This window comes from Paramisgurnus dabryanus, chromosome 16, assembly GCF_030506205.2.
Source record: "Paramisgurnus dabryanus chromosome 16, PD_genome_1.1, whole genome shotgun sequence".
Taxonomy (NCBI): Eukaryota; Metazoa; Chordata; class Actinopteri; order Cypriniformes; family Cobitidae; genus Paramisgurnus; species Paramisgurnus dabryanus.
Genome location: NC_133352.1, coordinates 22,528,409 through 22,544,041, shown reverse-complemented (window position 1 = coordinate 22,544,041; position 15,633 = coordinate 22,528,409). Strand labels below are relative to the sequence as shown.

The 15,633-nt window shown below is 34.6% G+C and overlaps 1 protein-coding gene across 1 annotated transcript; it reads right to left on the bottom strand.

Annotated features, from left to right (window-relative positions):
• Window positions 1-307: 307 nt before the first annotated feature.
• On the bottom strand, window positions 308-11,493 carry LOC135758063 (proteinase-activated receptor 4-like). Its single transcript, XM_065272890.2, has 7 exons — window positions 10,969-11,493; window positions 8,293-9,296; window positions 3,031-3,079; window positions 2,049-2,084; window positions 1,097-1,193; window positions 739-890; window positions 308-609 (listed from the first exon to the last, which is right to left on the bottom strand). The coding sequence occupies exons 1-7, from the start codon at window positions 11,066-11,068 to the stop codon at window positions 440-442; spliced, it is 1,608 nt and encodes a 535-aa protein (XP_065128962.2). The 5' UTR covers window positions 11,069-11,493; the 3' UTR covers window positions 308-439.
• Between the last annotated feature and the right edge of the window lie 4,140 nt (window positions 11,494-15,633).

The following is a 15,633-nucleotide window of genomic DNA, read 5'->3' as shown; positions in this document are numbered from 1 at the left end:
GCCAAGGAACCTCAGTTATGGCTTTTGGCCAATAATGTTACGGCCTCTTTGCCTTCTTTTCTGCAGGTTGAAGCCAGCCTCATCCAGGAAGAGGTTCTCATGAGGTCTGATGGCTAGATTTAGTAAATGTGTTTAGACAACTGATTATTTGGTTTAGAGTATTGGCTTTTATGTTTTAGCATTTGAGAAAAACTGTAATTCCCCCATCCCTTGATAAGTCAAACAATCCAGACGCTGGAAGTAGTACAATGAATCTAGTACTTTATTGATACAATTGAAAAGCATTGGAAAAAGTATTTAACCACGCAGTTGCAATTAAATATAGTGGGTTGTTGGCAGAAGTAATGTTTAATGTGGATGTTTTTCCTCATTTTGAGTTGATAAAAGTCCTCAGAGAAACCTTGAGCAACTGCAGGTGGTCATCATCTCCAGTAGGATATTAGAAGTATTTGGTGGGATTTGATTTGTCACACATCTCCACATGAACATGGGATTTGATTCCAGGATGAACCTTTTGCATTGGGAGCATGATTCCAATCTTCTGTCCCTTCTTCAGAGTAGCGCCAGAGTAACGGTCTGGCTTAACGTAGAAGATCTTGAAGCAAAGACCTGCCAGTGAGATGAGAGATGATTTTTTTACAAAGTGAACATGAGCCATCACTGTCAACTGTCCTTATAGTTTCTCAAAGAATTGCTGATGCATTACTTCATGCTGTAGGGAATTTCACAAATACAGACCTTGTCCTTCCAGAGTTATGCCATCATTGATAGCATTGTTTGCCTTGTCCAGAACTACTTTGCCATTCAGCGTCACATTAATTGGTGCATAAATTGTAGATCCATCCTGACACACAATGTCAAGACCTTTGTGTATTATTTTGACACCATTTCTGCAAGATGCACAAACACACATACCCACATACCCCTATAACTACATTGTCAGCAGAGTCTGTCAACTTCTTTTATAATTTAAGGTTTTCATTTAATTTAGGTCTTTTAGAGGAAGTAAGAAGAGGTTAAAGACAAAATATTTAGTATGAAAATAAGATATAAATGCAGTCAAATGAAAAAATAAAACAAGAAAAAAAGTCCACACAATTTCAACTTGCTGGCTCCAAAGCCTCCACATCCATAATCATCACATCCTCTTCTTTGGTTATTTGGGTTGCCACTACAGATGGAGCCAAATTTCACTGTAATAAATATTTATGTATATGAATATAATGTGTATACAGACGTACATGCATATACATACACAGGTTACATACTGTACACTTTAAAAATCCCTGGGTCAAAAAGGGACACGCCCAGCCCAGCTGTTGTGATTAAATGAGAACACCACTGTTTTTCTATGTTCTTACCTCAACTTAGGTGAATTAATACAAACCTCGTTTTTTTTCAATGCGTGCACTTAATCTTTGTACAGTGCATTGCGAATGTGTTAGCATTTAGCTTAGCCACATTGATTCTTTAGGAACCAAACAGGGATGAATTTATAAGCCCCAAAACACTACCATGTTATCCCTATTTAAAGACTGTTACATAGTTACACGAGTAAGTATGGTGGCACAAAATAAAATGTGGTGATTTTCTAAGCGGATAAAAAATGATGACTATTGTATGGCGGAAGAGCACTTGCAGCACTAAGTGCTCTTCCATCATACAATATAGTTATAATGAAAATCGTCACTCATGTAACCCTCTTAAAATAGGGAAAACATGGAAGTGTTTCTAAATTCATCCCTGTTTGGATCCTAATGAATGAATGGGGCTAGGCTAAATGCTAACATATTTTCGACGCGTTGTACAACGATTAAGTGCACGCATTGAGAAAAGAAAGGTATGTATAAATTTGTCTAAGTTGAGGGAAGAACATAGCAAAATATTGAAAAACAGCGATGTTTTCCTTTAAATTAACCCAGAAAATGTTTATAATCTATTTGACCCAACAATGGGTTAAAGCAACCCACCATAGGTTAAATAAATTACAACCCACATTTATGTTTCATTTGTTTGCCTTTCTGTGTCTTGATTTGCATATACTGTACCTTTCGTGGCACCAACACTTCGGCTATACTGAAGCACTGAAAAACAGACACAATGATTTGTTTTAAAATGTCACACAACTACATTCATATTTACCAAATCTTTTTTTACTCTTTTTTACCAAGGGTCTGTGTAACGTCATTTCAAAGAATTGTTTCTAAACACATAATAAATGTTAGAAATGTATTGCTGAAACATGTTACAATGTGAACTATGTGTAATGCATTGTGGAGATCCTTAAACAGTTTTTCCACATTTCTGTGTTCAGGATTATTAGGGTGGGGCTAAAAACGTCATTGCTGTAAAGAAATGTTCCAAACGGCTGTCCTACTAAAGAGCTCAGAATCAGCTTTCCCGCGAGTTGACATGGTTTCTATGCCGACAGCGGACACGCCCCCAGCGTTTGAGAGAAGAGAATTCTGCCAATTTTTCCCAGATTTTTATTACTTGGTGCTTACTTGGTGGTTTCTTTATCATTCAGATTTGGTTGGGTGGTAATAACACATTTTTCTGTGATGTAACAAATACAGAACACATAATTTAATATTACTTTACACAGACTTTAAGCAATATAACCATTTTCGGTTTGACTTAACTTGATTTATATAAAATAACTTTTATTTTAACCAATAAACAATAAAATATTTAAGTAAAAGTTGAATTAAATATGAAATGTATATTATATTAAATATGAAATGAAATATTGCATGTAATATAAACAAAATACTAAAAAACAAACATTGTCAACATTTGTTTATATATCTATGCAGTATCAAATAGGTTTAACACCTTTACATCAATATACAAAATTTGTTAAGATTTACAGTAAATATGCTGCAAATGGTGTCTTATTTCAAGATTTAGCTGTCTTTCAAATTTGGCATAATTGTGTTCATTTTCTGGTTCTGACACATCAATATACTTCAGGTATAAAATAAGTACTAGAAATGCATTCTGCTTTTTTTGCAATAAAATAATTCTTACCAGCTAAAACCAGAACACCGTAAAAAATGAAGAGTTTCATTGTTCTGTGCTTTCAAAAAAACGTCTCTGTCTTCTGTTTCTTTATTTATGTTTTTGGTCACTGAATTGAGTGTTTTTATACTTTATGTTCACTGGGATCTGGGGTAATTCTGGTTTCAACACAAATGCATTTTAAAAACACATGACCAGCCTGCCAGGGTGGGGTTGATGCAAGCTGCTGACTATCCATTTCTCAAACGGAACACTGCATACTTCAGAGGTTGCATTTGTAGGCTGCATACGTCATAAAGACGCCATAAAGACTCAATATTAACAATCATTAAGTTTGCAGCAGCGACTACTACAAACAAGTCCGACTCTCTAACCACTAGGCCACAATGCTTGGACAACACATTTACATCCAGTCTGTGTGAGCTTACTAGAACCTTTAGGATTCTTGATACCATGTCTTGACATTTTATATGGTATATAAGGGACATTTATTGTGCAAACATAGCATGAACTCAACATTTTGAATTCTCAGTGAGCTCATATTCCTCACAATGAGAATCTCACAGTATGAGAAAGGTGTTATATCACTGTGATCATTGCAAGATCTCACATGTTTACTGGGTTTTACACCTTTCTGTGATGATTAAGTTTGGTTTAGGTGATAGTAAATATCATTAACCAGGAAAATATCTTAAATGGGTTACTGTTTTACCAATCATTATTACATTTTGGTCTTAAGTGACCCTATAAACTTTTTACAATATATTAATTCTAATACAAATATTATTTTACATTTTTGTGATCATGGTCAATTGTTAGTATGGTCGCGTACTTTTAAAGGGCACCTATGGTCTGGTTCATCAATTACATTTCCTTTGGTGTGTAAGTGTGTATTAATATATGTTATCGATATCCAAAACATTTCCAATGTAAATCTCTTTTCTTGGTCTACAACAAACACACGGATTGTAGGCAACAGTTTACTTCCTTGGCTTGTTGACGTGAACAAGACCGACATTATCAAAATTCCTCCCGCTTCGGACTCACGGCCTGTAAGTTAACTCCTGTCAGCCTTGCATTGTTAGCGAATCTTTCAAACATGGTAAGGAGCATCATATTTCAGGCTGACGTCAGAGGTATTCAGGCCAATCACCACGTACAGCTGGCCAAACAGGAACACAACGCTTTTGTACAAAATCAATGCGTTTGAGGAAAGCAGTACTGTATATCTGGAGCTACAAAAATTTACGATATGTGGAAAATAATGTGTGAACCATAAATCACGCGAACGCATTGTATTATACTAAATACACAAAATAACGTTGTTTTTAGCAATGAAATAGGAGCTCTTGTAGTACTCAAGACTTGGACTCGGTCTTAAGACCATATTTTAATGGTCTTGGTCTTGTCATGGACTCATAAGCATTTTTACTCTGTCTCGACTTGTACTCAAATACATTTGGAATCGGACTTATTCTAGAATCCACAAGAGTCCCTTTCATATTACTGTTTCTTTAAACTGATGTAAGATTGACACGAACAGTGATTGATGTTTTTTTGCATGCATCAGACTGGCGCGAGGTCAGATGGTCAGACCTAAGGAGGTTTTTGCACTACCATGACTTTTACCTCATGGCAGTGCAATAAAACGCACACGTCCAGTGAGATTTAAGCATTAGATAGACATGAATTTGAATGTAGTTTAAGAAAACAAAAAAAAACACAATACTTAAAATAACATATAGTCGATCTGTTAATTGACAGAAAATGTTTGTAATTGTACAGAATCATTTTTAATTATAATTGTAAATAATGATAAACCAATGTAAAAATTTAGAGTAGATATTTTTCACAGTGTATGCTTATGACTTGCAAATATAATGCTCAGTTAACTGAAATAAACCAGGCTTGATGACATATGTAGCCTGCATAAGCGACCTCCAGAGATGCAGCCTTCCGTTTGAGAAACCCCCTGTTACCTGGTATAAGAGCTTCAGTATCTCAGGAACTGATAAAAGATCTGTGGTTATTTCACTTGAGAGGCGCCCCTCTTATAATAGCAAGTGTGCATGTCTAAAATTATCTGATACAGTTTTTTCATGCATTCAAAAGTCCTTTAATCGCTTCCCTTTATACTCATTTGTGAATATTCAGTCACTTTAATATGTGCTGGAAACTCACAATAATCCCAGAAATCTCTCACACATTCAAGAAACATAGTTGACCGATCACAGTCTAACTTTGTTTAATAGAGGGGTTGGCAATACAAAAATAACTTTATACAAATAGTAAATAAGGGCTGCATTTGTTTTCTCCTACAGTAATTAAATCACCATTGTGGCAGTGAATGTAAGAAAAAAACATATAAAAAGTAGCCTTGGAGTGCTAGATGAAAAATACGGGGAAAGCAGTTGAATTATTGTACAGTTATTGCAGATAAACCACAACATCTTATGCCAGTATTGGTCAACTTCTTGTTTCACATTGTCTGTTTCTCCTGCATTTACCATAAAGAATAGAGAACATGTTATAAGTTGAGGGCAGAAGTAAGATTAAAAACAAAGGACTGTTGTTGTTTGTCATTTTAGACCAAGTTAACTATGGTGAATGTGCTCCTAGAAATGTGTTTTAAATGGTTTTGTAGTAGATACAAAAAAACATGTCAAATTAAAAGAAAATGGGGTCATAAATTGGTCAAACTGTGTTCTGCCAAACTGTGTTATAACATGTTGCTAAAAGGTTTGTGTGTGAGTTTGGTTTAGAGGATACTAGTAAAAATGTAATTTTTTGTTCATGTGGGTGTAATAATGCTCTCACTAGTTTACTGTATAATGTTACTATAAAATTGTTTAGATTTACTGTAGACAGAACTGAACCAACAAGCTATTAGCACATCATATGTGTCTATGACTAGGCATTACTGGTCCTGACATGTGTACATGTGTAGAATGTGTGTGAAATGTTTTGATAATTACTTAAAAAAGTTTATTAAAATAGTAACTGAGTTGTATTGAATATCACCCAAGCACTTGTCTTAATTCTTTTGTCAGGGTGGGTCGGTTTAAAGATTCACTAGAGGTCAGTATTGATCCCTAAATGTTCAGCTTGAGACTTGTGCTGTTAATCAAGGTAAGCAGGGTTATTAAGTTGTCTTTTTTACTCTGATAATTCTTTCACTATCCTACTACAATGACAAACAGATCCTTTCCAATATGCAAAAATGTAGCCCTGTCTGTGAAGTCTAATCTATAATTATGACATTATGAGTTTTATCATTATTTTCACTTCAGTTTTTTACATGGCCATACTCCACCAATGTGAATGATATCAAGGTTATATTTTCACACAATGTTCTTTAAATCATGTAGTGACTATATGTTTAAAACAGAAGAATAAATCTGAAAAAATGCATTATTTTAATAAATGTCTAAAATTGTTTACTTGCTAATTGCTTTTTTAATAACTCATATTTTATTTATTGCAGTGACATTTATATACTTCCATATACTTTAATTCAGTTCTTTAATTTCTCAAAGCAAAGTTTTATTTATTTCATACACAGTAAACATTCAAGGTGCTTAACAAAACCATAAAGAGTTTTGTACAGATTACAAATGTACAATGAAAGCAATAAACAATAAAATAAGGTTAATAAAATATAAACAATAAAGTAATAGAGGGAAGTAAATTAGATCACCAGGCTCAGACAGTGCTCATGTCTACCACAGAGGTCTATTTGTTATCATTTCCGGACGTGGGGACCCACAACCTTTACGTCTCACGTGTGAGTCATCATCATTTGCAAACAGCTATAACTGAACTGGTCATACAAGATAAGGGAAACAAAATGTGCAGTGCTGTTTGTGGGACCGGAAATGAGAAGTCATGGGTTTTGACATGAGAACCTGAAGTGGTTACAGATATGACTTGACACGTTACTTAAACTTTTAAACACAAAATACATTTACAATTTTCCATGCAACTTAAATAATAAAATAAAAGTCTATAAAATGAAATGTTTTCCTTAGATATTAATCGATTATAAACCAAGGCAAAACTGTATAGGCACATATACACTGTTCATTTTTACAATCCACAATTGCATTCCACTGTTTGAATTCATCAAATGTATACAGTTGTCAGTTTACCATTAAAGGGATAGTTCACCCTATGAAATATTTCTCATCCTCGTGTTGTTTTAAACCTGTATGAATTTATTTTTTCTGATGAACACAAAGGAAGATTTTTTTTGATGGTAATGATGGTAAGCACACAGCTGATTGCAACCTTTGACTTTCATAGTAGGAAAAACGAATATGGAATTCAATGAATACCGTCAACTGTGCACTGACAATCATTTATCAAAATATTTTCTTTATTATTTATCACAATACTTCCATAATATTTGTTTTCCTACTATGGAAGTCAATGGTTACAATCAGCTATGTGCTTACCATCGTTTATCAAAATACCTTCTTTTGTGTTCATCAGAAAAAAGAAATTCATACAGGTTTAGAACAACATGAGGATGATAAAAATGATGGAAGAATTTTAAGTAAACTATACCTTTAACTTCAAGTTTGATATTACATATTCTAAAGTAAAATAAGATACATCCTTCAATACTAAAATTTAAAGGACACGCTAAATCAGCATTTTTTTATATATAAACAATTTAAACATAAAAAGAGTCGTTGCTGATATTTCTACAAAAAGCAGTTTGCATGTCAATTTAACTTCAACTAAAAGCCACGTACCCATGCAAAAATCAATGTCGCTTGGGGTTAGGGTTAGATTTGGGGTTTGCGTTAGGATGTAATTTTATGCATTTTCGTCTGCTTTTTAAACTATTCTGACCTGGAGTTTGGGTTAGAGTTGGGGTTTAGGTTAATAAGTCGCAGAAATTGATTCTAACCCAAACCCCAAGCAACAATGGTCAAAAAATAGAAAACAATGATGAGAAAATAAAATCTAAAATGACACGATAAAGAAAGTCGTCCCACAGACACGAACAGCCATTGATAGAAATTTGTGCTGGGAAGGACAAAAAAGACATTCGTCTCCAGAGACCCGAAAAACAGCGGAAAATTGTGTCAGCAAACTAATAAATTAATCACAATTTTCGTTACTATAACACGACTTGCCGTGAGACTGGGTTGGATATAAGACAGACATAGTATTAATCCTTCAGTGAGCCCTAGATTTTTTGATGGCCTAAATTTCATGTCATTAAACTGCCACACCTCTCAGGCTTGATCAAACTGATCCTCAATTAAGAAGTTCTTTGCTTCTACTCAGCTTTGACATCAGTGTTACGTTTGACCTAAATGTTTCTGAGGAGGACTTTGAATCAGATCTATGACAACTCAGAGCTTCACATAGCTTGTTCCTGAAGTCTTTAGACACATAGTAAAAGATGAAGGGATCAATGCAGCTGTTAAAGGTACTGAGAGACAAACTGATCAGGTATGGAACGTAAAGATCATTATTAATAAAGTCTGATTTTGAGTAATGCAACAGTAGAAGAATGTTGCTTGGCAAAAAACAAACCACAAACACTATCAACATCAACACAGTCACTCTTACAGCGTGAGCATAACGTTGCCCTTCAGCCATAAGGGTACGTAGGATGGAAACATAACTAAACACCACTACCAGCAATGGAAGCAGGAAAAAGATTGAGAAGAGGGCAATAAAATAAGGCAGAAAGAAGTTTTCCTGCTCATCTGGTGGAAGAGCATCATGGCAGGTTGTTATAGGAGGGTCCTTTATTTGATAAGATTGTTTGGAGACTAATAAGGGCACAGCTGCTGTTGCAATCACTATCCAAACCAATACGCTCATACACACAGAATTCCTGTTACTACGCAATGTCTTGGCCCCAAAAGGGTGAACAAGAGCAACATAGCGATCCACAGCAACAAGTGCCAGACAAACCACTGAACCATACATGTTTCCATAGAATAGTGCAATCACAATACGACAGAATGATTCACCAAAAGTCCAGTCATTGCCCCAGAAGTGATAAACAATACGAAAAGGCAACAACAACAGAAACATGAGGTCACAGATGGTGAGGTTGATCAGCAGGATATTGGAAGGGAGCTTCTTGGTTCTGAAGAGCAGCACCCAGAGGGCAAATGAGTTGGCAGGAACCCCAATGATGAAGGACAGGAGGCAGAGTAGAGGAACCAGCAGTACAATGACATTGCTTTGTATCTGCTCCTTTTGCTCATCCAGTAATGTATTGTTAAGTACTGCAAGGCTCCGTCCCCCTGAAAGATAAACAAAGATTTATGATTATTGTTTACTTTTACCAATAGCTTTACAATTTGCCATTATTACACGACTCGTTGGAATGATTGATTCTGATTGGCCAGTGGTGACATTTGCAGGTGTGTTATAGATAACCACCGCTCAAATCTACTAACACACAGTAACCTGGATGCTGCAAATAATTTTGACAGGTGCAGTTTAATATTACACAAAAATTAAATATAAATGTCTTTTAATAACATATATGACATTATATTTACAAATGATTAAACCAAAAAGCATGTTCATGACATTTGAACGTCTTGTTTTATCTTAAAACCGAAAGTAAACAGGTTTTCCTCGCTGAAGGTCTGCATTCGTTAAAAATGAACAACTAAGATATTTCAAATTAATATTTAATGTTCCTTACCTTACTTATGAGGTAAATAGCAGTGTAATAAGCAGGATAATGTATATTAAGCCGGTTGTTATAGAAGAAAAACAACTGAACGAATCTGACGCCTGTGAAAACCCAACTTTTGTGATTGACAGCAGTGGTGGCTGGTCAATAGGGGGTGCTGGGGCATCCGCCCCAGGGTTGGCCAGAGAAGAAACCTAATGTACTTTAACATGTTATCAAAAAGTTAAATATATAGTGCAAATTAATACAAAAAAGCCATTTCGTTGTACTATTTCACTGTTAGTCATGTTAACATTTATAAAAAAAAAACTGAGTTCGTTGTGTATGTCATGTTTATGTGTCTGGGGCGCAACCCAAACGAGTGTGTTTGTAGGTCAGTAAAAAGTGTGATCTGAGGCTGAGCCCTAATTGGCTGGTTTTGGATCCGCCCTGGGGTGCAGTACTGTGCGCCCCAAACCCTCCCACTTATGTTGTAAGCAAATCAATATTGTTTTTTTTTTTTCTTTGACCTCATGTGATTGGATCGTTCATGCTTTTACATTAATTTCATGCTTTAACAGTTGACGTCAACAGGAACATTTTCAGCATTTTAGCTAAGCAGTAATGATATTCATCACCTGATAAATGGCTATTTACAATCCTGCATTACTAGTAAAAGTTTGATTTTAAGTTTGTTTGCCCCCCCCCCCCCCCAAAAAAAAGAAAAAATTAGCACCAGCCGCCACTGATTTACAGTTTTCGAAATAAAATCTTCCTACATAGTGTGAAAAAATAACCTTGATATCTTTCAAATTGACTAAGTAAGGTAATTTTAAATATTGAAATTGATGTGAAAGAATTTATTGAAATGAATTATATAATAATAATAATAATAATTAAATTATAAAACTTCACCCTGGATTTTACAGACAGGGTAAAATTTTTAGGGTCAACTAATTAGTAATAAATTTAAATACAATATACACTTAAATAAAATGTTTCCCCTCATTTATGTTTTTATAAAATGTTTTATAGTGGTGTACTTATTACGAAAAGTCTTGCGGTTCTAAATAAGTTAGATCTCATGTCTCATCTACATCTGTGCTAGTCTGTGCATGCCCACAGTTTTTTTTTTTACTATTGTCTGTGAAATACTTTATGTAATTGGTTTTGTTTTAGCAATACTGAAACTTGCACTCACTCTGTTTTTTGTTGTTGTTGTTGTTGTTGTTTTACAAAATAATGTAGGTGTTAACCACAAATACAATATTATAATGAAAAAAAACACTTACTGCCAGTGTTGTTGGAGCCTTCTGCTGTCTGTTCTGAAGTGATGCAAGTAAAAACAATGAGGAGGAGATGAAGAAAGACCACTCGAAAAATGACAAACATTGTCAAGCTGCTAAAAAACAATAAGTAATAACCATAAAAAAGAAAATAAAAATGGTCCCTTCAAAAGTAACTTGCTGTAAAATTGTTTTGTAGCCTGTATACTGTTCAGTTTTCTAGTAACAGTTCAGAGTTTACTATCCAAGTCCCTGTCTAAAATGAGAGGTTAAAAATAAGGTTGGTTTAATTCTTCTGTCTGGTCGGTATTGTTTGTTGCCCAGATCTCATGAGCTCAGGCCAATGAATGAGGCTCTCCGTTTTGTTTCTCTCTCAGCGTCATTGAGGAAGTAAGCAGCTGCTTCACTGTTTGCATGTTTTCATTTGTTTACCTGCTTGTAAACAAAACTAGCCTAACAATTTATATGTTCACTCTTTGAATATTAAAAGAATATGCACCTTTAGTCATTTCAAAGGATTTTGAAAACAGTGTTAGTATAACAGTAATAGAATTGTCAAAAATGTCACAGACACACCGCACAAAAACAGGAAGAGATATGTTTATATTAAGAGGAAATGAAATTAAGTTGTAACAATGTTTGGAAGTTGTTTAAAAAAACAAAAAATTCCTTTACTTTAATGCTTATCACAAAAGAGAGCTGAATACTTCAAAACATAAGTTAATTTTGGTGAAGTGTAAGATTAGTATATACTTTTAAATTCTATTTATAGCACTTTTCACAATTGTTTAGTTGTTTCAAACAGCTTTACATTAATAGAAGCAGGAGAAAACCCAGAAAAATCAGTGGACAACAGAAGAAGCCGGGTACAGCGACTAAGATTTAACCGTACTAGCAAGAGTCATAATAATGTAACGTATTAAAGAGAGTTCTAAGTTAAGTTTATGTCAGTTGACTCCATAGGGGTTAAAAAATCTGTTAAGCGTCACCGTCCCGTATACGGGACACCTAAGTTTACTTCAATATTGTTCAGGTAAATGTTAATCTATCACTACAAACTATATATATATTGTTGGAAAGGTCTAAGCCTGTAGAATAGACATTTTAACAGTGTTTTATAAAATAAATTATGTAGGGAGAGTAATTGATTCATTTATGAAGAGAGTGCGCCTCAAAACATTTATATCCTGCTAAATGTCACTGTCTCGCCAGTGGGGCGCCTACGTTTACTTCAGTGTTTTCCATGTGAATTCTTATCCAATCCTGACAAATTATATCTCATTTGAAAGCTCTAAGGGTGTAGTTTCGATTTATCATCAGTATTTTGGGAAAGAAATGACATAGTGAGAGCCATTTTCTAAAATGCCACAGGTCCACTGGTGGGCCCATGTTGTTATTATATATTGGTTACACGAAAACCCTATCTAAACCTGAAATATCTTGACAAACTATATATCATTGGAAAGCTCTGAGAGTGTAGTTTTCATATTTTATCACCATTTTGGAGAAATTATGAGAGAGTGAGAGTCAGTTTCTAAAATGTCACCGGGCCACAGGTGAACCCAGTTTGTTTTTACATATGTATAGCACTAATACCCTATTCCAAACCTAAACAATTTTGACAAACTATATATTATTGGAAAGCTCTAAGAGTGTAGTTATCATATATCTTTACCATTTTGAGAAAAAAATGACGTAGTGAGAGTCAGTTTCAAAAAGGTCACGGGCCCACATGTTATGAAGGTATATTTGGTGCAAAACAACTGCACACCTGTGACAGTGGAATTTGTATTTGTAGAGATTATCCACACATGTGTATCAGTAAATTTGAAGTCACAGATGAAGAGTTGCAAACTTGTAGCTTTTTTTTCTTTCCCTCAAATACAACACAACAGTTACACATTCACAAATCCTTCAGTGCAGCTGCACAAATCCCATTTTACAAATCACAGATTAAGAAACTCACAAGCTCACGTTTTTTGCTACAATTGCTGCAGTAAATATGGTGCAAAACCTACTTGAACACCTGCATCAAAGTATGTGAAGTCACACACAAATTTTGTACATTCGCAAATCAGTTTGTGCATCTGTGCGATGAGAGTTGCATTTGTGTAAAAAAAAAATTCACAAATATTTTTTTATTTTTGAAATATTTTCTAGCACAAACACAAGTACATAAATACAACTGCTTGAATCTGCTGCTACGAGTTTCAAACACTCTTTTTTGTGTGCTCTCTGTTTTGCACCAAATATCTCGAGATAAGTGGTGCGAAAGTGATTTGTATACCTGTAGGCTATGTTCAGCACTTCCCACCAGGTGGCGCCCGACACTCACTGAAGCAGAGTTTATTAATTACCGGCAATGTTTCAGCAAGGTAAATCGTCTTTATCAAGGTATTATTTTCAGCAAGTGGAGAACAATATAAATGGGAGTGCTAATTATACACAGATGAAGGTAATTACATACAATATTCCAATGATTCATTAGTAAACAAAATATAAGTTCCATAAATCTCAAACCATCAATATAAGTAGATTAAAAAATACAAGCAGCAAATACACACATAGGCGTACATTTAACTAAGATACATGCTTTTTCTTCTAATATACTAATTTGGATGATTATTTCTGTCTTTTGGAATCGGGTAACTGAACAACTAAATTGTTTTTATTATTATCTAAACAGTTGTTCTGATTTCTTAACATTTACCCTAGATGCTAACCCAAATCAAATCAGCTTTTTAGACTTGTGGGTAGCTTGTAATTTTTTACATAGGGATCCGATTAAAAAACCTACAGCTCGTCATACACTATTGAGAGTGGATTCTTATTGTCATGAGCAGGGTCGTACAGAGGATTTTATAAATACCAAGGTCCATATGTATTTTTCTAGGGCATGCACCCCAGAAAAAAAATGTCTTATTTCTCTGCTCTACATATATGACTTCTAACACATCAGAAAAAAAACAATCAAATAACTATAGATGTCAAACCATGTCAGTATGCACAAGACTTGTGTTGTTTATTAGTAATACATTGAAATAATTATTTTACCATCCTGGGCACATTGTTGTGTCAGTAAAGTAAACATAGGCTAACTGAATATAGGTGAATGTAATCTAGGAGATAAATTAGTTAGATCGGACCTCTCTTCTCCATCTATACCAACAGAAACAACTTTAACACTGTCATTGTTGAAAATCACATGTAGGAAAACAAATAGAGAGTATAAAACACGCATCGTGAAACATCAGAGTGCAATAATATGCAGAAATATGAACCTTCCATTAGCACTGCATTTTGTTGAACTTAATCATCCTATAACTTCATTATTGTATATAGGAATTGAGAGGGTATTTTCATCTAGAAGGTGAGGTGAGTTGGACCAATTTTTACTTAGACAGGAGGCCTTTTAGGTATATTAAAGCCTATTAGGTATATGTAGGCCTATGTGTGTATTTGCTGCTTGTATTTTTTAATCTACTTATATTGATGGTTTGAGATTTATGGAACTTATATTTTGTTTACTAATGAATCATTGGAATATTGTATGTAATTGCCTTCATCTGTGTATAATTAGCACTCCCATTTATATTGTTCTCCACTTGGTGAAAATAATACCTTGATAAAGGCGATTTACCTTGCTGAAACATTGCCGGTAATTAATAAACTCTGCTTCAGTGAGTGTCGGGCGCCACCTGGTGGGAAGTGCTGAACATAGCCTACAGGTATACAAATCACTTTCGCACCACTTATCTCGAGATATTTGGTGCAAAACCGAGAGCACACAAAAAAGAGTTTGAAACTCGTAGCAGCAGATTCAAGCAGTTGTATTTATGTACTTGTGTTTGTGCTAGAAAATATTTCAAAAATAAAAAAATATTTGTGAAATTTTTTTTTTACACAAATGCAACTCTCATCACACAGATGCACAAACTGATTTGCGAATGTACAAAATTTGTGTGTGACTTCACATACTTTGATGCAGGTGTTCAAGTAGGTTTTGCACCATATTTACTGCAGCAATTGTAGCAAAAAACGGGAGCTTGTGAGTTTCTTAATCTGTGATTTGTAAAATGGGATTTGTGCAGCTGCACTGAAGGATTTGTGAATGTGTAACTGTTGTGTTGTATTTGAGGGAAAGAAAAAAATCTACAAGTTTGCAACTCTTCATCTGTGACTTCAAATTTACTGATACACATGTGTGGATAATCTCTACAAATACAAATTCCACTGTCACAGGTGTGCAGTTGTTTTGCACCAAATATACCTTCATAACATGTAGGCCTAATATGTTTTTACATTTTTCTAACACTAAACCCCCACCCTAAACCCCAAAAATCTTGATAAACTATATATCACTGGAAAGCTCTTAGAATGTAGTTTTCATATGTCAAAGTCATCTGATGATAGAAATAATTTAGTGACAGTTTTTTGTTACATGCCAACCCCCCCCCCCCCCCCCCATAGGAATGCATATTAACTTTCTATATTCATAACACTATATCCTAAAATACATCCTCAAAAATGTTGACAAACTATATATCATTGGAAAGCTCTTAGAATGTAGTTTTCATATTTCAAAATGTTTTAGCAGTAATAATAATGCAGTGACAGTAATTGATTCATTTATGACAAGAGTATGCAGCAAACCGTTGACACCTACTGGCC

What these genes read in the sequence shown, in the direction of transcription:
- LOC135758063 (XM_065272890.2), bottom strand. Translation starts at nt 11,068, where the DNA reads ATGTTTGTCATTTTTCGAGTGGTCTTTCTTCATCTCCTCCTCATTGTT. An exon ending in GAAGCAAAGAACTTCTTAAT is followed by an intron (nt 3,080 to 8,292) that starts TGAGGATCAGTT and finishes TTTTTTTGAAAG; the next exon opens with CACAGAACAATGAAACTCTT. An exon ending in CATAACTCTGGAAGGACAAG is followed by an intron (nt 610 to 738) that starts GTCTGTATTTGT and finishes TCTCACTGGCAG; the next exon opens with GTCTTTGCTTCAAGATCTTC.